This window comes from Canis lupus, chromosome 37 (assembly GCF_048164855.1).
Source record: "Canis lupus baileyi chromosome 37, mCanLup2.hap1, whole genome shotgun sequence".
Classification (NCBI taxonomy): domain Eukaryota; kingdom Metazoa; phylum Chordata; class Mammalia; order Carnivora; family Canidae; genus Canis; species Canis lupus.
This window is the reverse complement of record NC_132874.1, coordinates 16,822,884-16,844,467: the sequence shown is the minus strand read 5'-3', so window position 1 is coordinate 16,844,467 and position 21,584 is coordinate 16,822,884. Positions and strand designations below refer to the sequence as shown.

General features: G+C 36.5%; 1 protein-coding gene across 4 annotated transcripts in view; it reads right to left on the bottom strand.

Annotated features, from left to right (window-relative positions):
• The window catches only part of LOC140626176 (orofacial cleft 1 candidate gene 1 protein-like), a 187,607-nt gene that overhangs the window by 78,559 nt on the left and 87,464 nt on the right, over positions 1-21,584 (bottom strand). For all 4 annotated transcript variants that reach the window (XM_072813781.1, XM_072813780.1, XM_072813783.1 and 1 more), the window contains one exon: positions 1,799-1,875. In XM_072813781.1, coding sequence (XP_072669882.1) covers positions 1,799-1,875 — 77 coding nt within the window. The remainder of the gene's footprint in view (positions 1-1,798; positions 1,876-21,584) is intronic.

Below are 21,584 nucleotides of genomic sequence, written 5' to 3'. Positions count from 1 at the left end.
ATCCCAGTTCTTTGTAATTAAAGATTTTCTAAAAATACCTCCCTTAGTTAAAAAGGAACACAATGCACATCAAAAGGTTAATACAGAGTTTTAACAGGATACCTGGTACCTAGAGTTAAATCTGGAGACTTGTGTCCCCTTGGAGCAGTCATACCTTGGAGCAGGAGCCAGACCAGACATGAGCTCATTTTGAATCAGGTCCTGTGGCATATTATTACTCTTTTCTCCCCCTCATATAAAACACGTATTAATTTTGTGATTATATAAATAGATGTTTATATTTGCACATTATATGAAATTTAATTATATAAAAGGCCCCCCAAAAGTCATCCATTAGTCCACAACTCAGAGATAAACATGGATAAAATACTGAGACCTATTCTTCCTTTTCTTTACAAAATGAGGCCCGTGATGTAAATATTATTTGGTAACCCATATTTATACCACTTTGTGCATTATAGGACTTTTCCATGAGATTAAGCTTTTTTTCTACACCATAACTCTTTTATTGTTGGATATTTAGGTTAGCTCCAATTCTCACTATTATAAGTTAGCCTATGATTAAGTCTCTTGTATATAATGTCTTGTAAACCTCGTTGGCCATTGTCCTGATCTAAAGTCCTAGGATTAGAAGTATAGTGATCCTACTGTACTTGAATGTTGATTGACACCTCAGCAATGTATAATCCTGCCCCCATGGCCTGTTCTCTGGGGCACTGAATACTCTTCACAGAAATACAGGCCCCTCTCCAGTTGATACCTTGTTTTCACTGCTAGTCAGATTAGAAATTAAGTAAAATAACAATGAATAAATGTAGCATTGATGTCTACAACAGGATTTCTCCACGTCTGCCCTATTGACATTTTGAACCACAAAACCCTTTGTTGTGGAGGCTGGCTTGTGCACTGTAGAATGTTTAGCAAGATCCCTGGCCCCTGCCCTCTAGGTGCCATCAACAGACCCTTTTCTAGTTCCAGTCGTGACAATAAAATATGTCTCCATACTTTGCCAAACGTCCCCTACAAGCAAAATTGGTCCCCGTTGAACACCACTGATATACAGTATTAGCAGTTATTACTGAATGTTTTGCATGTTCATGGCACTCTTTTATTTTGTTTTTTGTTTTTTGTTTTTTTGTTTTTGTTTTTTTTTAATAATAAATTTATTTTTTATTGGTGTTCAATTTGCCAACATACAGAATAACACCCAGTGCTCATCCTGTCAAGTGCCCCCCTAAGCATGGCACTCTTTTAAATACATTATATCTATTATTTCATTTAGCCCTTTAAGATAATCCAACAAGGTATTATTGTTTCTGCTTCACTGATGAACTGATGCTGGGGAATGTTGGATATCTTATCAGAGATTTCAGAATCCTAAGGGGTAAAGTCAAAGATTCAAAGTGAGACCATCTAACGTGCAAACCCCTCTGACCTACACCCACTACTTCTGCATCTCCTCTCCTGGCATGGGGAAGCAGCAACTGCCACACCCAGATCCTGGAAGTCACTACTTTGGATAGAAGCTCCCACTTTTAGATAGTTCCTGAGAAGTAAATAAGACATGGCTCCCAGCTATAATACCATATCTATAACACCCCATCTTCAACAGCCATATATGAATGAAAGGACACAAATAAATGTCAGGAGGAAAGGAGGTCATGGTTTCCACAAACTTGATTCTTAAAGTGAATCAAAGTAGATTTGTGCCTGATGCTTATAATTGACCCATATTCAATCTATAGCAAAACATACAAAAGAAAATAAAATGCATTAAACCTGCCAAGAAGGCACGTACTTCTCAAATGTTTTGTCAGTCTTTAAATTGGACATAGGAATGTACTGATTGAGTCCTTCCCCTTCAAATTTCAAATCCTGTATCAAAGAAAACAGAAATGAGATACAATTGATTAAAAATACACTTGGAACATTGCATGCAAAAGTGGGTTTTCTAAGACCTGGATATGCTTACTCTAAGGTTAGGGTTCCAGGAGACAAATACAAATATGGGAGTTATACCTTCAGCAGTCACTTTTTCTTTTAAAGATTTATTTATTTATTCACGAGAGACAGAGAGAAAGAGAGAGGCAGAGACAAAGGCAGAGAGAGAAACAGGCCCCATGCAGGGAGCCCAATGCGGGAATCGATCCCAGGACTCCAGGATCACACCCTGGGCCAAAAGCAGGTGCTAAACCATCGAGCCACCCAGGAATCCCCAGCAGCTACTTTTTTTTTTTTTATAGATTATTACTTTCCTTACTCTGCTTAGTTACTTTTAGGCAGGAAGGTGGAAAGGATTATAAAAAAAAAATTTAAAAAGTAGGAGAAATGTTTGGTGGATACAAACCCAGTTTTCTTTTCTTTTTTTTTCTTTCTCTCACAAACACACACACACTTTAACACACACACATACCGCATAACAGTACTCATAACACACAATGGTAGATTTTAACAAAATGTAAATGGATATACGGCTGAATGTGTAGGATGCTAGAGATGTTAATAATAATTGTGATCGTATAATTTATCATCCAATCCAGGACATTCTGATAGTCAAAGAGGAAGCCATTATTCTAGGGCAACAGGCATAACTCAGGACTACCCCATGCACAGTATAATGTATAGCAACCCCATTAATAATACTCATCCAGATGTTGTAAAAGGGTATCATATAGACAAATATCAACATATTTAGAGAAGGTGAATGTTGAGGGAATGAAAGAGAAAGAGAGAACTCAAGAATGAAGCTGCAATCCATTATAATCTAGCCTTGGGAAGGACAAAGCAGCACTTCTGCTGTACGCCATGAACTCTGGTACAGGTAAGAGGAAACTACAAAAATGTGCAAATAGGAGGCCAAGATCCTGACTCTATAGTAATTATGAAAGCCAAACAAGTGAATATTGGTAGTTCCTTGATTAAATCTCAAGGTCAAGGTAGGAATGATTCTCCATAGATCTCAGCTCTGTCCTCTGGACACTTGGTTCTATTCTTTGGATTTTCCTTGCTTTTTTCATAAAAGCTAGCCCATGTCTGCAGCTAAGTAGTTTCCTCAGCCTTTTCCTGTCAGTAGATTTGGGAGTCCAAAGACTCCTTTATTTTGGTTTCTCTCTCTCTCTCTTTTAGTTGCAGCAGTTGGTTTTTCTGGTTATCTAATTCCATTTAAAACTCTGTAGATCTTCTGTAAATCTTAGTGGAGTCCACTTCATTAAAAAAAAAAAAAAACTCACAAATCTGTTCAGAAGACCTTCCCTACCACAGGCTTCCAAGGAAAGGATGCCATGTTATGTATTGTGCTTGGTTTAGATAAATAAGTTTCTTAATATAGCTGCCAAGAGGATCTCTAAAATAAGTATGTGAGATCTAATAAAAAAAAATCTGATTCTACTAAGTAAATCTTCTTAAGTTTATCACATACTAATTAGAGTGAGATTTCATAACAGCAATGCTAATCTATATTTATTGAGCACTGATACCCTACCAGGCATTGTACTTCATTCAGTCTCTTATTCTACAGATATTTATTATAGTTTTGCTTTATGTCAGACACAGTGTAGAGGCCAGTGGTATATAAAGATTATAACTGACATTCTAAAGTCACCTTCCTAGTGGACACCGTAAATAAAATAAATAAACTTGAGAAATAAATAAAACTGGCAAACATGGTAAGAACAATCTAAAGAATAGTATAGAGAAGAATTTTAGGGGACAAGGTTGTGCGGGAATTGTTAGGAAAGACAGTGATTTTTTTAAATGACATCTTAGTAAAAGAATAGTCTAGCCATGCAAAAAGTGAAAGGAATTCATTGCTTCGGGCAGAACAAAGAGCATGTACAAAAGCCTTAGGTAGGAGATAGTTATATATATTTTAAAAAGAAGATCAGTGCGACCTAAGTACAGCCCCAAAGGAGAATATTGGGAAATTGGGTTGGAAACATAAAGAGGTTCCTGCTGGACCAACAGATAATGTTAACCAATCTACATATTATGTGCAATCGGGAAGCTAGTAAAAGGTTTAAGTAAATGAGTAGTAATTATCTGTCTTATATATAACCAGTGATGAAATCTTAAAAATATTAAATGCCTGTTTATTTATTCCTATCTCCTATATATCCTGTTTCTCAGCAAAATTCAGCTACTATAGCTCCAGGTAATCAGAGAGGGGGAAATGTCTTCTCAATGTGAAGGACATTAAAAAGAAATCACAACCAGGGCGCCTGGGTGATGCAGTCAGTTGAGCCTCTGACTCTCAATTTCAGTTCAGGTCGTAATCTCAGGGTCATGAGATCGAGCCCCAAGTCAGGTTCTGTGCTCAAGGTAGGATTGCTTAAGACTCTCTCTCCCTCTCCCTCTGCTCCACCCCCCCCCCAAATAAATTAATCTTTTTTAAAAAGTCACAACTAGAATGCATGAGGCAGTGGGGAACCTTTCTTTTGTCGCTCCCTGTGAATTATGAACTGGAGAAAAAGGTAAAAATAAGGGAATCAAGCAGCCAAATGTGCACATGTGGTGGCTTTCCCCCACCCCAACCCTTCCTCTCTGAGGTAGAAATCCTCCAAGAATTGGAGAAGGAGTATGAGACAGTTTGAGGAGAAAGCAAAGAACAGAAGGGTCATGCCAGGCTTTCAGTTAAAATCCTGAGAAGAGACATGTTCCATGGTACCTCCCGAACCAACATGGCAAGTGTGCTGTTAGTTAACTGCAAGAGAGAAAAATGGGTGCCTTGTCGTGGTTAACCACGGAGAAAGCCCAAGCTTAGGATCTGTATTAGTGAGGGCCCCAGCAGAAACACGCATTCTCAAAATTAGATGACTGGAGAAGAAAGAGGGATTTATGAATGTATTATTGCAAAGCTGTAGATTTAGGAGCAGGCTGCTCCCACTGTTAGGTTTGAAGGGATGAGGAGACAGAGCAGTCACCAGACACTGGAAGGAGAGTCATATAAAGTCATCTATCATGAGCAGAACAGTGACTCTGGAATGGAGGGATGAAGCCAGCTCAGTGCAGCCTTAACCTCACAGGGAGGGAAGAACTATCTATCACACGACCTCTCTTCTCCCCTTCCTAACTCTTAAGAAACTCCCCTTTGATGGAAAGCAACCAGAAGGCCTATGGATGTGCCCTCACAGTTGAGCCTTGTGTGACAGAGAAGACTGTAGGTTTAGACTGGCCAGCTTACCAAAGACCTAGAGGTGTATGTAGAACAAGCTGTAGGATGAACCACTTGACAAAACAAAGAAGTCTTGAGGATGAATTGAATGAAGAAGACAAGGGGAAATTAAAACCCAAAAACTAATTTCAAATTTCTGGCCTAAGTCAATTAGTGTTCTCTAGTGTCATTTACTGAGATGGGAAAGATGGGATAAGTAATGCAAACACGGTTTTGAGGAACAAAATAGAAGCTTCCAGGTTGGACGTGTTAAATTTGCAGTGTTTTTGTGATGCCTGCGTGGCAATGGTAAGTAGGAGTGAGACACAGGAGTCTGATAGAAGGAGAAGAGATCAGAGCTTCTGGCTGTCACCAGCAAGATAATGGAATTTAGGTGATGGGAATTAACAAAGCCACCCTGAGACACTTCTAAGCACTTCTGTATGCATTGTCATTTGATTCTTACAACAGCCCTGTGATCCCTATATTCTGAGCATCAGACTTACTTTGCATTTGGGTAGATTGAGGCTTGGAGTGCTGCAGATACATGCTCAAGGTGACAGTACACTGTGAAGACTGGTGGCAGGTCTCTATGGTTCCAAAGCTCAGTTCTTAATCTAAATGTAACAGGCCCTTCACAGAGTTATATTGCCATTTTAGAGGTTGTATGCATAGGGTGACAGTTTTTTCACTCACTTGACCTCATACAGTTTCTATTACTAGCCCATAACTAGCCCATCCTTGTGAAAACAATTAAGGCTTAAATCAATGGATGTATATGGTCCTTTGGAAATGAATAGAAAGGGCTAACAGTAAAACTTTATTAAAACTTTAGAAACTTTAGAAATTATCCTTTGCATCAAACAGTTTTCCAAAAAAGATCAAATAGAGCAAGCATGGTTTGCAAAAAGAGTGGATGCCCTCACAGAGCCAAAAATGTTCAGATCCTCTCAAGTACTCAAGAAGCATCAATTATTTATTAACAGTGAAGAAATTAAAATTTGTCACCTCATTAAGGAAGATTTTATCACAAATGTTATCATGTAATAATTATTTCATGCAGCTTTAGTGATATATCTTCTTCCATATAAAAATAATTCTTTTTTGTATAGAGTTTATTTCAAAATATGTTGCAACTCTGACCTTCCACCATATCCTATTAGTCTGAACAAGTGATGGTTTGTTATAACTGGGGATTACACAGGGAACAATTTGGCAAAATTATCAGTAAATATTGTTACTAAACCAGAAATTAAGATAGTTATGTTCTGAGTATTCATCCAACATCTAAACACATTTAAAATATTCCTAACTAATTATCCCTAAAAAATTTAAACATTTTTACAAAAACATGTCTTCAGATTTTCCTAGTCTGAACCACCTTTTCTAAACAAAGTATGAAAAAAATAACACAAAGAGAACATGATTGTCCTAGATGCTTCTATATTCAAAAAAACAACATAGGATAATCACTGTAAATGTTGCTAGTTTTTTCAAAACATCCATAAATCCTCAAAAACTATTTCTATTTCTTCAACTCTCTCTGTTTTTTAACAAGTAATGTAAGTCACCAAAGAGTCAGTTGGATTCTGCAAACTGAGTAGATGCCTATTTTTCATTTTATCTAACAATGAATACTTTACTTGGATGTTATTATTCGAACTCTTCTTGCCTGTGGTAATGGCTAACATAGGGAAGAAGAAAGAAATAAAGGACATAATTCAATTTTAGCTAATATTGGCTGAGTACCTGTAATGCTAGGCACTAATTTGTGAAGATTTTACGTAACATCCACCGAATCCTCACATTAACTATTTCAGGTAAATACTATTATCATCCTCATTTTTGAAGTGAGGAAATTGAGTAGAGCAAGATTAGGTCAAGCCTGGAGAATTGGCCTCCAGAACACATGTTCCTAACCCTTATATTATGGAGTTCTGAGTTTAATATTATTTAACCATATATTACATGATTTGAACCAACTATCTTTATTTGAAAGCAATGCTTAGTAGCCAAACATACCATATGAGAAATCATTGCCACATTGCAATTATATATTTATAAATAACAAAAACTGAAGTTTATATGGAAAATCATCTCTATACTGGAATTTCATCTATCAAATTTATAAAAGAGTAATGTTAAAATTGCCTTTGAATTCAACATCAATTCTTCAATTTTTTTTTCTAAAAACTTAAAATTTGGGCAGCCCAGGTAGCTCAGCAGTTTAGCACCGACTTCAGCCCGGGGTGTGATGGATCGAGTCCCAGGTTGGGCTCCCTTCATGGAGCCTGCTTTTCCCTCTGCCTGTCTCTGCCTCTCTCTGTCTGTGTCTTGCATGAATAAATAAGTAAAATCTTAAAAACGTAAAATTTACATGAGCCTTGCCAAGCAATATAAGCAATATATTTAAGTAAAATCTTGCATGAAAATATATGATCTGTATTTCTATGTAGGAATGCTGTCTCTAGTGACTTAACTGTTTTAATTTTCTCTCAGTTTCCCAAAAAATTATATAGTTTTTGAATAAGTACATAGGTACCAGCAACTTTAAAATATGTCAATCTTAAACCTATATATCAAGACTATGTATATATGATATAATTAATAATTCTATGGTGATTGAAAATGTAAATATATCATTAAAATAAAATTTTCAAGTCAAATTATAGGTAGAATTTACCCTTTGAAGGGGCACAACCTTATTAAAACAATTCACTTTAAATATAACATTCATACAATTATTTATATTGAAGGATTAACCCAATAGTCATCAAACTCTTGCCAGATGAAATCCATAAAAATGTCTAGATACTTTAAACTCCATATTACATTTCTCAAATATCAGAGTGAGGAGTGAAGATACACTATCGTTAAAAAACGAAAAACAAAAAACAAAAACAAAAACACTCCTAAAAGTCGTTCTCCAAATATAGACCAAGAAACAACAAAAGTTATCTTTCCATTCTACATCATCTTCTACTCAAAGTTCATGGGAATCAGATCCCAGGCCCTTAGAAGTATGGATTTTCTATGGGTGCCTCGGTGGCTCAGTTGGTTAAGGATCTGCTTTCAGCTCAGGTCATGATCCCAAGCTTAGGTCAAATCTTGCATGGGGCTCCCTGCTTGGTGGGGATTCTGCTTCTCCCACCCCCTGTACCCAAGAGAGCTCGTGTTCTCTTTGTCTCTCAGGTAAATTTTTTAAAAAATTAATAGGTTTTCTATTAATATGCAAAGGAATATAAAAATATGAAGACATGGGTTGAAAAAATAAGAAAATTTAAATTTTCAAAAAATATAAAATCAAATATGATACAAATATTTGGTATGATCCAGAGTAGGGGAGATACTGAGAAATATCTGAGGAATAATGCACCACTTTACAGACTTTTGAAAGCTCTTTCATAACATACAAATTTCCTAAATTTGTTTAATTTTCAAACTATTTTTAACAACTGCTTTACTGAGGTTTATCTTAGAGTCATGAGGAAAAAAATATTTCTGATGTTAAATATAAAATCCTGTCTTTAAGAGAAAATAAAATAATAAAATAAAATCCTACATTTGTCTTTTAGGTAAAATGTCTACCAATGACCTAATATCATGAAAACTCTCTACGTGTACCCTGTCTTTTTATTTTTATTTGTTTATTTGTTTGCTTGTTTATTTATTTATTTATTTATTTTAGAGAGAGGACACTAGGAGAGGGGAGGGTCAGAGGGAGATGGAGAGAGAGAATCTTTTTTTGAAAGATTTTATTTATTTATTCATGAGAGACATGGAGAGAGACGCAGAGACACGGGCAGAGGGAGAAGCAGGCTCCACACCGGGAGCCTGATGTGGGACTCAATTCCGGGACTCCAGGATCACGCCCTGGACCGAAGGCAGGTGCTAAACTGCTGAGCCACCCAGGGATCCCAGAGAGAGAAAATCTTAAGCAGGCTCCACACCCAGCAGAGAGCTGGACACGGGGCTTGATCTCACAATCCTGAGATCATGACCTGAGCAGAAATCAAGAGTTGGATGCTTAACCACCTAAGCCATCCATGTGCCTCTACCCTATCTTTTTAGAAGTTATTTAGGGTAATAAAATAATGGCAGTTGGGCAGAGAAAATTCTATTTTATGGAAGAATTACAGCTGACAAATTTAGACAAAATGGTAGAATATAAAGCCATAGTTTTGCAATTCTTTTTTTTAAAGATTCTTATTTATTTATTTGACAGAGAGAGAGAGAGATAGTACACCGGAGGGGAAGTGGCAGAGGTAGAGGGAGAATCAGGCTCCCCACTGAGCAGGGAGCCCAATGAGGGGCTTCACCCAGGACTCCAGACTCATGACCAGAGCTGAAGACAGTTGTTTAACTGACTGAGCCAACCAGGTACCCCGTAATTTTGAAATTCTTCATGAAATTATTATTTCAGGCAAGGATTACCAATTGTTATAATAACACTAAAAAGTAAATGGTTGATGAGAAAGTGGATATTATTTGATACCAAAGTAATCACATAGATTTTTGTTTGTTTCAAAGGGAACATAATAGATGAGTCAAGTTGCCATCGCCATAAATCAATGACCAAGTTTAGCATCATAAATGATGCGATGATCAGATATTATTCATCTCTAACTGTGTCAAAATATGGAGTTCACAATATTGCCTCCAATGTCTTCCAGCCAAAGACATTCATCTTGAAGTTAACACCTTTAGATCAACTTCCATATTATTGGAAGTACAGGGAATAAGAGAACAGGCTAACATCACCAGATGGAAGCAATGCAACAAGTCCGTCTATAGAACGAATATCTGTGGTACATCTGACCCAATCAATATGTCAGGCTTGACTTACAGGACACAAGATGAGATGCAGTGCATGGTCCTGATTAGGTCCTGGTTTGGACAAAAATACAGTAAAGGGCATTTGGGGAATAATTGGTGATTTTGAATATAGACTGGATACTAGATAACATTAAGGAGTTACTTGAATTTCATGAACTATTTTGATATCTTGGACTATGTCCTTATTTTTCCAAGGCATAAAGAAATCTACAATTTTTTTGGCTGGCTCCACGTGCCTCTTACAAAACCAACATAACTATGCATGTGCTCCCCCTCTTCTAAGACATGTCCATTGAGATGTCCAATAGTTTCTTATTATGAAGCTGCCATCAGAAAATGGCCTTGAGTAAGGGCCTGGCAACCATAGTGACCTCCGTCACAGAGCGCTGCTAGAACTAGCCAGAAATGGAACCGTGAGAAAAAGTTTACATATTTTTTATTTAACCTTTTAAAATATTAAACAATGAGTCTGAGGTTGTCAGATGGAATATTGGGTCAAAGAGTCTCAAATAACATTACTTCATGATGATTACCCTAAAGTTCAGCATCTTTACTTTAAGCATTCCTTAAAGGCATAATTCCTTTTTTCATATTTCTCTAAAGTTATACTCTGCTACATTAGTTCTCTTTATAGAGTTGACCTGAGAGGAAAAATGTAGCTGAAGAACCTATTAGTGCACTTAAGAATATTTTCTTAAATATGAATTTTAAGAGAGAAGGATTAAACACCAGAGTCTCCTATGCATGCTATATAAATTCAATTTCCAATTGAATATTAATTAATAATTGATATCATTTTCATGTGAGACAAGTGGATAGTTAAGCAGGTGTAAAATTGTCATAATGGTCACATCAATACTTTAAAAACTTTTCATTACCCAGGCAAACTTGTATTTGTGAACAGATGTAGATACAGATATTGGACAGTAAAATAGGATCGATAAAAATAGTTAATAACCTATGATTGATAATCACAGCTAATAATTTTTTATCTAAACAAAAAAAATTAAAACTTTAATACTTCAGGTTCTTCTCAGAAAACTACTATGAACTTGTAATACATCTTCTACATGAAATATATACTTATATATATTTTTAATTTGGAAATGATTTTAAAATGTGATTTATTCACTACTATGTGTAAATAATTTTCTAGTTTTTAAACCTTTTAAAACAAATTTGTTATGATGTAAGTGATATTTAAAAGCCAGCACATGTTTAATGAGTACAATTGGATGACTATGAAAACATCACTATCATCAAAGTAGTAGACCTATCCCTCACTTCCAAAACTTTCCTTGTGTCTATTTTTTCTAGTATGTTGTTAGAATGCTTAATAGGAGATGCACTTTCTTTTTCATAAGATTTTATTTATTTATTTATTTATTTATTTATTTGATAGAGGGAGAGAGCGAGCACAAAAGAGGGAGAGGCAGAAGAAGACAGAAAGGGAGAAGCAGACTCCCCATTGAGCAGGGAGCCTGATGCTGGGCTCGATCCCAAGACCCCAGGATCATGACCTGAGCTGAAGGCAGAAGTTTAACCCACTGAGCCACCCAGGTGCCCCCACATGCAATTCTTGATGAATTTTAAGTAAATATGCAATCTTGTTGGCTGTATGCACCATGGTGTATAGCAGATTTCAAGGACTAATTCATTTTGTATAAATGAAATTTTATACCAACTAAACAACTCCTATAAAGGCATTGGAAAATGAGCTTAGAGAAAGTGCCTGAGGAATGGGATTTATTTCCTATACACTCTGCTATCAACATCATTTCCACTGGCACACTGAGATAGCTGTGCTCTACACTCCTGGAATCCTGCTAATTATTTTACCCTCTATTATAATAAATGTATCAAAAACTTGGGTGGGGGCATGCTATTAGTTGTCTACTGTTTTGAGGTCTTTTTAAAGATTTATTTACTTATTTATTTGAGAGAGAGACAGCAGGAGGAAGGGGCCAAGGTGGAGAGAGAAAGCATCCTAAATACACTCCGGGCTGAGTGTGGAGACCCATGCGGGGCTCGATCTCACAACCCTGAGATCATGACCTGAGCCAAAAACCAAGAGTCAGATGCTGAACCTACCATACGACACCCCAGTTGTCTATTGTTCTGTAACAAATTCCTTAGCATCTGGAAATGGCAACCTTTGATCACCCTAGTTTCTGAGGATCAGAAACCTTGGATTGGCATAGCAAGATGGTTCTGTCTTAGGGTCCCTCACAGAGTGCAATGGATCTGTTGGCAGGGACTTGAGTCAACTCAGGCAGTAGTGAGGAAGTTCTTTTGAACTCCTCATGTACGCTTCCATGTGACTTGCCTCCTCATAAAGCAGCTGGCTTCCCCTAAACTAACTGATCCAAGGGAAGACCCACACAGAAACTCCAGTCTTTTTATACCCTATTCTCAGAAGTGACATCCATCATTTCTACAGTATTCCATTTATTAGAATCCTGTAAATTATTCCAACCAGTACTTCAGGAGATGTGATTACAGAGCATGAATCTCAGGAGGCAAGGACCATCAAGATCCTCTTAGAAGCTGCCTACCACACGGAGAAAATGTGACAAAATCCCCATTTCCTTCCCTACCATAAGCACTTCATTTTAAAGCATCATTTCAGAAATTATCCGTGATCTGCATAAATCTCCAAAAATTTGTTGGTAATTGTGGTGCTGTGGCAAGAATTGGGACCCGGCAAAAACTTGTCATAAAAAAAATCATAACTTTAATCATTAAAATAATTTGCTTTTATTTGAGTATAGTTGGCAGTCAATGTTACAGTAGTTTCAGGGGCACAGCGGAGTGACACAAGTTTCTACATTATGCTATGCTCACCACAAGTGAGCTGCCATCTGTCACCACAGGATCCTATTCTTTCATATTCACAAAATCTCAAAGCTGATAATGTAAATTTCAGAGCACACACTAATTGCCTTGGGGATACAGAGTTAGGAAGTAGCAGCAATAGAAAAAAAAAAAATAACAAAAAAATAGGTGGTTTTTCCGCTACAAAAAAAAATTATATTTTCTGAAATGAAGCTATTCAATATAAATGGCAAAAAAAAAAGTGTTTTGAGGAGCTTTAATATTTATAATTTTTTTTCCTCTAATATTAAGTTAATTTGTGGGGCTTTTCAAACATGGATTTTTTGGCACTCTATGTGTGCCTCCCCTTTTGCACTGATGTCATTTATCTTAAGGCTTCCTTAATGTTTTATATTACTTTCATTAACAGTTATTTAACGAAGGAACTCTATATTCACTGGGAATGAGCAGGCTGACAGTCCAACTTGGGTGGCATGCCTGCTGAGGTGTTTTTTTTTTTTTTTTTTTTTTTTGAGGTTTATTTACCCACTTGAGAGTGACATAGGCTAGACAGAGAATCTTAAGCAGACTCTGCGCAGAGCATGGAGCTGGTGACAGGGCTTGATCCCAGAACCCTGAGATCACAACCTGAGCCAAAACCAAGAGTTGGCTACTCAACTGACTGTGCCACCCAGGCACCCTTCTGTTGAGGGTTTTATCACAGAACAAGAAGAATCATTAAGAAGCTTTAAGTAGGGAGAGCTTTTAAGTGATGTAACAACTAAAATATGGGGCAAGATGAACAGATTTCTCAAAATCATAGATGGAGGTAATTTATAAATTATTTTATAGAATCAGATAATTTTTAAAGGATTTTATTTATTTATTCATGAGACACACAGAGAGAGAGGCAGAGATACAGGCAGAGGGAGAAGCAGGTTCCCTGCAGGGAGCCTGATGTGGGGCTCAATTCTGGGACCTCAGGATCGCAACCTGAGCCAAAGGCAGACACTCAACCACTGAGCCACCCAGGTGCCCCCCAGATTAAATCTTCATAGGACCCTCTGGCATCGATACCAAATAAACAAGAATCATTTTAAATCATGGTGAGAAATTTTACACAGTTGCACATACACACACACACACACGTATGTTCTGGTTTTGAATGTCTTCATTTCACATAAAGTAACTTTTACATTTTAGGAGCTTAACAATTAGCCTTAATGTTAACTTTAGCATTAAGTTTACATATATTTCTAGGCTCCTATTATATAAAAGATGTAAGAAAAAGCCCTTGCCCATAAGAAAATTGTGATTAATTTTGCAATAAAATACATTTACGATAATAGTACACAATGTATTATAGGATCAAAAACAGAGAAGATGGGAAATTCTTGACTGATAAAGATATTAGATTATTAATATATGATTTAATAGCTGATTTTTTATTATTTTAATACTGCTTATTGGATCAGGCACTTCAGTTACACATAATAGTCGTGGCAGCATTGTATGATATGAATTAGTATCTCCATCCTATTGAAACTAATATCCTGAGAGATTAATTGAGTTGTCTAAGACCACATATGCCATAAGACTTGGAGGCTATTTACTCACTACTCTCTGACTCCAGAATCCAAGTTTGTCCACCATAACATGATGCCTCCCTCAAAAAGTAACTAACCAGGCAGGGAACACCTATGAGAAGCTATTTAAGGTTTTTGACCAAAGAAGTAAAATGATCAGAGTTATACCTTAAGTACTGAATGGATTGTAGTAATGAGAGAAGAGAAGCTAGGAAAACAACTAAGATTTTGTTAAAGTGTTTTATGCTTGACACTTGTTACCTCATAGGCATTGAACTACCTTAATAAGAAGCACTTTGTTAAAATTTGTACAACGGTTGAGCAAGGGAAAAAAATTATATAAAAAGAATGTCTTTATGTCAAATTATAATGTCTTCCTTGAATCCCTTGAGGAGGGTGGACTGAAAAAATCAAATATTTACGTATATCGATTTTAGTTAAGATTTTTATCTTAGAATATCTTCTAAGAAAAATAAAATATCTTAGAAAATATCTTCTAAGATAATTTCGGGGGGATTCCAAATGGCATGGGTTTTTGAACAGAATACATTCTTCTTTTTCCACAGCCTGCTCCACCCTTCCTCATTCCTAACATTCCTTGCTTCTGCATTTCTAATTCCCATCATTCATCAACCAATCCTTCAAAAATTATATATATCCATGTAAAAATTATAATTTTTTAATCATTCCAAGTTTTTACAAGTAGCTATGACCACTATACATGCTAAACGAAGAAGTAAAATGACATTTTCAGGGAGAAGGGAGAAAAGAAAGGTAAGGAATAAAACCATTCCCCTTCAAGGAAAGCTGAAAAAATATAGTTTTTTTTTTTTAAATGATAGATTGGAAATACATATTTCGGCCTTTTCAAAAAAATTACATCATGTGCATTATTGTTCCTAGAATATATGCTTGCTGCAGTGCATTCTTTTGATTCCAATTCTCTATGGGATAATCCCATTTGATCTGGAACCACAGACTCATAGGAATGTCTATATTTAGGTTTTTTTTTCTAGGAATAGTTAATTCAACTTTATTAATCATCCATTGGGGACACTGAGTACATTAACATTTAAAACAATAATTCACATTCTCTCATCCCATTAGTCTTGGTTTGTTAAACTGCCAGAAATTTCACTTGATGGAGATTTGGGTTGAGCAGATGTTCTATTAGTCTGCTGTGTCTCAATCTGAATTTGTTTCATCACTTACTTTTCTCCAGGAGCTGGCTGAGATTGGTTCTATTGCTTCCAAGTGTGGGCACCATACCTAGGTCAATTAGGTTCAAATCCAGTCCACTGTTATTAGTTGCATGACCTTGAGCAAGTTACTGAATATTTCTGAGTCTTAGTTTCTTCATCTGTAAAGTGTGAGTGGTGATATTTATCTTCTCTTATAATACAAGCAATGTATCAGTTAAGAACATAAAGTACTTAGAATAGGTCATAACAGTTAGTAAATAATAAACATCCATTTCTCATTTAATTATCCATCATTATTATTATCATCTCTAACACTTGGTAATATTGGGTTCTCTGTAAATATATGTTTACATATATAAATATATATGAATACATACATACATATGTGAGAAAGACTATGTATATGTATGAGATATATGTGGATATATATATATACCCATATCTATCAGCCTTTTTGTTCTTGTTGTTGTTACTCTGCTATTTATTTTCCTTGTTTCCACATGATAAGATGACCAGAAGGTTATAAATGAATGAATAAAGCCTTTCCCACTAATCACAATGCCCACTGAACATGTTATCATGCTGGTCCACTTGTGCCTTCTGGGCTAGTTGTGGCTAAGGAACAATTATGTTTAGAATTTGGCAGAGTCTTCAGATTGGAAAATGACAAACTATTGAGGGAATAGATCTTAATAAAGACTTTTGATGGATCTACCAGTCTTTTTTTTTAAAGGAGCATACGCCTGGTTCTATAAAATTTATGAAATTTATATTCACCAAGCAACAATTCTTTCCAGAACTCATTGCCAAGGTCCCAGCCATCTATCCAGAGTAGTTAGGGTATCTTCCTTCCCGAAGCTAATCTTTATCCCACGTCTACAATGATCCAGGAACTCTACTAAGACTTTATCTAAATTATCGCATTCATTATTTTAGGTTTTAATATAAGCCTCACACCAACATATGAGGTGGATGCTATTATTATTTCTATTTTACAGAACAAAAACAAAATACTGAGGCATAGAGAAGTCAATTTGCCCAAGGTCACCCAGTATGAAATGGTAGAGCTGGGATTTGAATCCAGTCTGTCCCCCTCCCTGAGCCTGTGATCTCATCTACATGCCATGCCTCCAATTTCCCATTCCATGTCATCCAACAAAAGAACTCCACCTAAGGGACAGTCGGGTGAGTCCAAAATCTATACCATAAAATAATAATAATATTAAACAGCACAATAATAATAGTTTACTTTTATATAGTACTTTAAATAGTTCAAAAACACTTTCAGATGTTGTATCAAACTGGTCTTTCACAACATTATGAAGTAAGAAGGGCAAGTGTCATCTCTATTGTTTTACAGATAAGAACACTGAGCTACAGAAAGGTCAGACAAGTTGCCCAAGATCACATAAGTGGAACACAATGTAGCAGGATTCCAAAGCAAGTACGTTATTATGTAACTTGGTAATGTTTTTTTTCTTATGTTTTTATCACATGGCAGAGAGCCCATTTTGCTGGCTTATGGCTTTGAAAACAATAGGCTAAATGTCTTCAATGGTTTGACCTAAAGATATTATGACTTATTCCCACATGCTTTCTTATTTTCCTGATTAACCCACATCTTTCTTCAATCTGGACATACTAGGGCAGGTTCCCAGAGACAAGCTATTCCCTTCCAGGAACCAAGCCCATGATACCTCCACTACCATGGCCTCAGGTAAACCACTCCAGATGGATAAAGATGGAACCAAATCACCCAAGAAAAGAGACCACACAAGAACAAAAGCTCACAATTCACCTGTATTATATGTATATGTGTCTCATAAAGAAATAACTTGTTCCAAAAAATCAGAAGGCCAGTCATTAATGTGTTCTGATTACTCTGTTTTACAAATACAGAAAGTTGCAAAATTTAAGGAGCCCTACAAAGTACTTTATCTCATCAAGTCAGCTACTGACATATCCTTGACTTTTCTCTCTGCTCTTATAATTCCCTTCACTTTCTTTGCCTACATTGCCTCCAGGTGTTGATCTGACCTGGACTGTCCAAACCCTTCTGGCAAGCTCTAAAATCAGCAAAACTTCCTCCTGATGCTTGAACTACATTAATGATGGACTTATGAGATTTCCTTCTGTCTGTGCTCAACCCTCGCCATATAACTATTCTTTGAAAAAGTCTCAATGCTATTTTTCTCCAATACTTTCTTTATTCAGTACCTCTTGTGCAAAGGAAACAAAATAAAAATGGAAAAATTATTATGTTCTTATCATCTTTTGCCCCACATCACTGCTTTTCTAAATGTTTTTGCAATCTTAAATGATTTCCTTCCAATCAAAGAACAGTATCTTTAATAATTAACAAATAAGCCAACCCTCAGGCTTCAGTATGTCACAACCAGCTCCTGGTTTAGTATGTCATAACCTGGGTTGAATTAACACCTTCTTCTTTCTACTTTTTTGAGCTTTTATTGTGTACCAATTCTACTAGCTACTAGTAGAAAGGCAAAGTTCCCATCTTAGGAGTGTATCATTTATAGAAATCTAATCTATAAGCAAGCCAATAATGAATTGCTAGGGTGGAGATTTCACCAAAGCTCATGAGAAGGAGCTAAGAAAAAGACCATCTAGTTTTCTTGGGAAAAGTCAACAAGGTAAATATCTTAGAAAAAAAAAAAAAAGCAAGAATGTGTCAGTGGCAAACAAGCTTCTCCTGAAATTATAAACGATTTCATAATTGCTAGAGTATGAAAGGCTAAGGACAGAAAAGTAGGAGGTCAAATTGGAAAAATTGACAAGGATCATAGAACAAAAGAGGTTGAATACATTTCAATATAATTTTGAGTTTTACCTTTCATTCCTCCAAGACTGTTGAGTGTCTCTGATGTGTTAGGGCACTACAGATGAAAGGGAAACAATTGCAGGTTTCAAACAAGGGGGAATCTAATCAGGTTGTCATTTTAGAAAGCATCTCTGGCAGCAGTGTGGAGGGCTGATCATACCACAAAGAAACAGGTAAAGAAGGTATAGCTATAGTGAGGGGGCAGGTGCCGTAGCTTTAGAGATGTGGTAATGGGACTAGAGAGGAGAAACAAGATCAGAGAAATGCATGGGATGTGGATGAATAGGAGCAGGTGCTTCATTTGATTTAAAAAAAAGAAAAAAAGGTAGTAACCCAGGATGACTTCCAGATTCCTAGTTGAGAAAACCACATAGAGGATGGTGTAATTTTCAATCAGATAAAGAATTCAAGAAGAGGAGGTTTGAGCTGAGAATAGGGTAAGAAAAAGGGCATCCGATGATCATTTTGGGTTTTTTTGTTTTTGTTTTTGAGAAAGAGAGAGCACATGTGAGAAGGGGGAGAGGCAAAGGGAGAGAGAGAGAGAGACAGAGACAGAGAGAGGACTTCTCAAGCAGACTCCGTGCTGTGCAGGGAGCCTGATGCAGGGCTTGATCTCATGACTTGAGATCATGAACTAAGCTGAAATCAAGTGTCAGTTGCTTAACTAATTGAACCACCTAGCCAATTAGACTGACCCTGATGATCGATCTTGAAGGCAGTTCAATATACGGCTCTGGAGAGCAGGATGGAGATGTGAGTTGGAAATTGAAATTGAGTCCTCAGTGAAAAGCTAAAGCTGATGGGCATGGATGAGATGACCTACAGGAAATGTGCAGAGCATCAAAATAATGGGTTAGAAGAGTTCTAGAAGAATATTTTAAAGATACATTGAAAAGGAGGACCTTTCAGAAGTGTAAAAACCAAGCAATAATAGAGTTTCAAAAAAGCAAAATGCTTCTAAGGTTTTGAATGCAATAGGTCAAAATAAAATACAGATTGACCAGCGGTTGACTTAGCAATTGGAGGTCACAGAAACAGAAACAGTCTCAGTCATTAGAAACCAAACATCAGCAAGTTGAGAAAAGACTAAGAGGGAAAAGAAACAGAGAAACCAAGAGGAAGTTATTCTTTCTAGTTTGGGGGTGAGGAGAATAAATATTGTGGCCATGGGGGAAAAAGGATAAGCAGTCAATGAAGAGTTGTCATTCTGTTTTTGTTTTAAGGAGGCCAATGCCTTATCCATTAGCCTACTGGGACTTTCTTGTTCAGTTGATTTTAAACTGAAGATGATTCAAAATAATAATTTGATAAAGAGAAGAATCAAAGGGAGAATCTGAAGATAGAAGAATTTTGCTTCCACTTAAAGACAGAAAGTCTCAAGAGAATGTCTCTCCCTTCCTAAAAATAAAAGTAGCATAATCTACCAAACAATAGGGTTTCTTAAAACTAATTTGAGAGCTGAGGTCACAAAGAAACATAATCAAATGAAACCCAGAAAATTATTATTCTCTCTTAGAAGAAAAGAGTCCCATGGCTGATTTTATCCTCACAGAGCAGTGGTAGGAGGTAAAAGCTGCCATAGACATGGGAAGAAAAACATAACTATTTCCTTAATTTTATCAAATCAGGAGTAGACCAGAATGAAGTTTGAAGTCTTTGGAGTTTCAAACAAACAAACAAAATCTACATCCACCCACCAATTCTCTTCCATGGGTCCTCACCGAATACTCATAAGATTAGCAGCAGGACAGTAAAGCCAAAAGAGATTCCTTAGGCCCAAAGCACAGGACACAAAAGCTACAAAATACTGAAGGCAGAGCAGGAGACAGAAAAGTCAACCACTCTTCCGGCCCCTTCATGGACTTGCCAGAGGAGGGACAGAAAGGCTAAGAGAGACCACATCCCCACATTGCAAGTACACAGAGGCTGTTGATGGGCAGATGAGGGCAGGAAAAGTGGGACAAAACCTCTAGCACCCAGATCGGAAGCCCCACTTTAAAGAAGGCTCTGATTCTATCATCAGATAATTCAAGTAGTGTCATGAGCTACATCTACTCAATGCAAGCACACAAGCCAGACCTCCTGACTGAATGCTTGTATGACTGCATACTGCTTGTATGACTGTTGGAGTTAACTCCAACACTTATAACATGACAGAGAAAGGAACATACCTTTGCTTGGCAGAAATATTATTTACTTTAGTATCTCTTTTTTTCACAGAATTCCAGCATTCAATTAAAAAAACAGAAAAGAAGCAAAGAAGCAGGAGAACATGACCTATTATCAAGACAGGAAGCAGTCAATGGAACCATACCCATAGATGGATGGGATGCTGAAATTATCAGATGGGGACCTGTATAATAAGAATAAAAACTAAGTAAAAAGATCCTGTTAAAAAAGATGAACAAGTTTCATTAACAGATGATGAAGACTGCAAAGAGTCAAGTAGCATTTAAAAAATAAATAAGAGGGGTGCCTGGGTGGCTTAGTCAGTTAAGCTTCTGACTCTTGATTTTGGCTCAGGTCATGATCTCAGGGTCATGAGATCAAGCTCCACCTCAGGCTCTATACTAGGTATAGAGCCAGCTTAAGATTCCTCTCCCTTTACCCTTCCCTCTTTAAAAATAAGTAAATAAACAAATGCAATATCAATGATCAAAAACTCTTTCAGGGGACTTAGCAGACTGAATGGGGCTGAGGAGGAAAATGAGTAAAATTAAAGACAAGTTAATATCAATGCAAATCCAAGGAGAAAAAAATGTTAAAAATAAATAAATAAATAAATAAGGTTAAAATAAATAAAGTCTGAGATCTGTGAAATATTATCTTATGGTGTAAATATACAAAGAGTTCCAGGAAAATGAAAGAGAAAGGATGGAACAAAAGAAATATGTGAAGAGATAACAGCTAAGACTTTTATATAATTAATAAAGGGACCCAAAACCCAGAATCAAAAAACCCAGCAAACTTCATTCAGTCAATATAAAGAAAAAAAATCAAATCTAAAGATCATCATAATCAAAACAATGGAAAGCAAATAAAGAGAAAAATCTGCAAAGTACCCAGATGAAAAGACATGTAGTTGATTCTTGTCATTTGTGGTAGTTATGTTCAATAAAGTCACTGCACACGCTGAATTGGTGAACACTGAACCACAC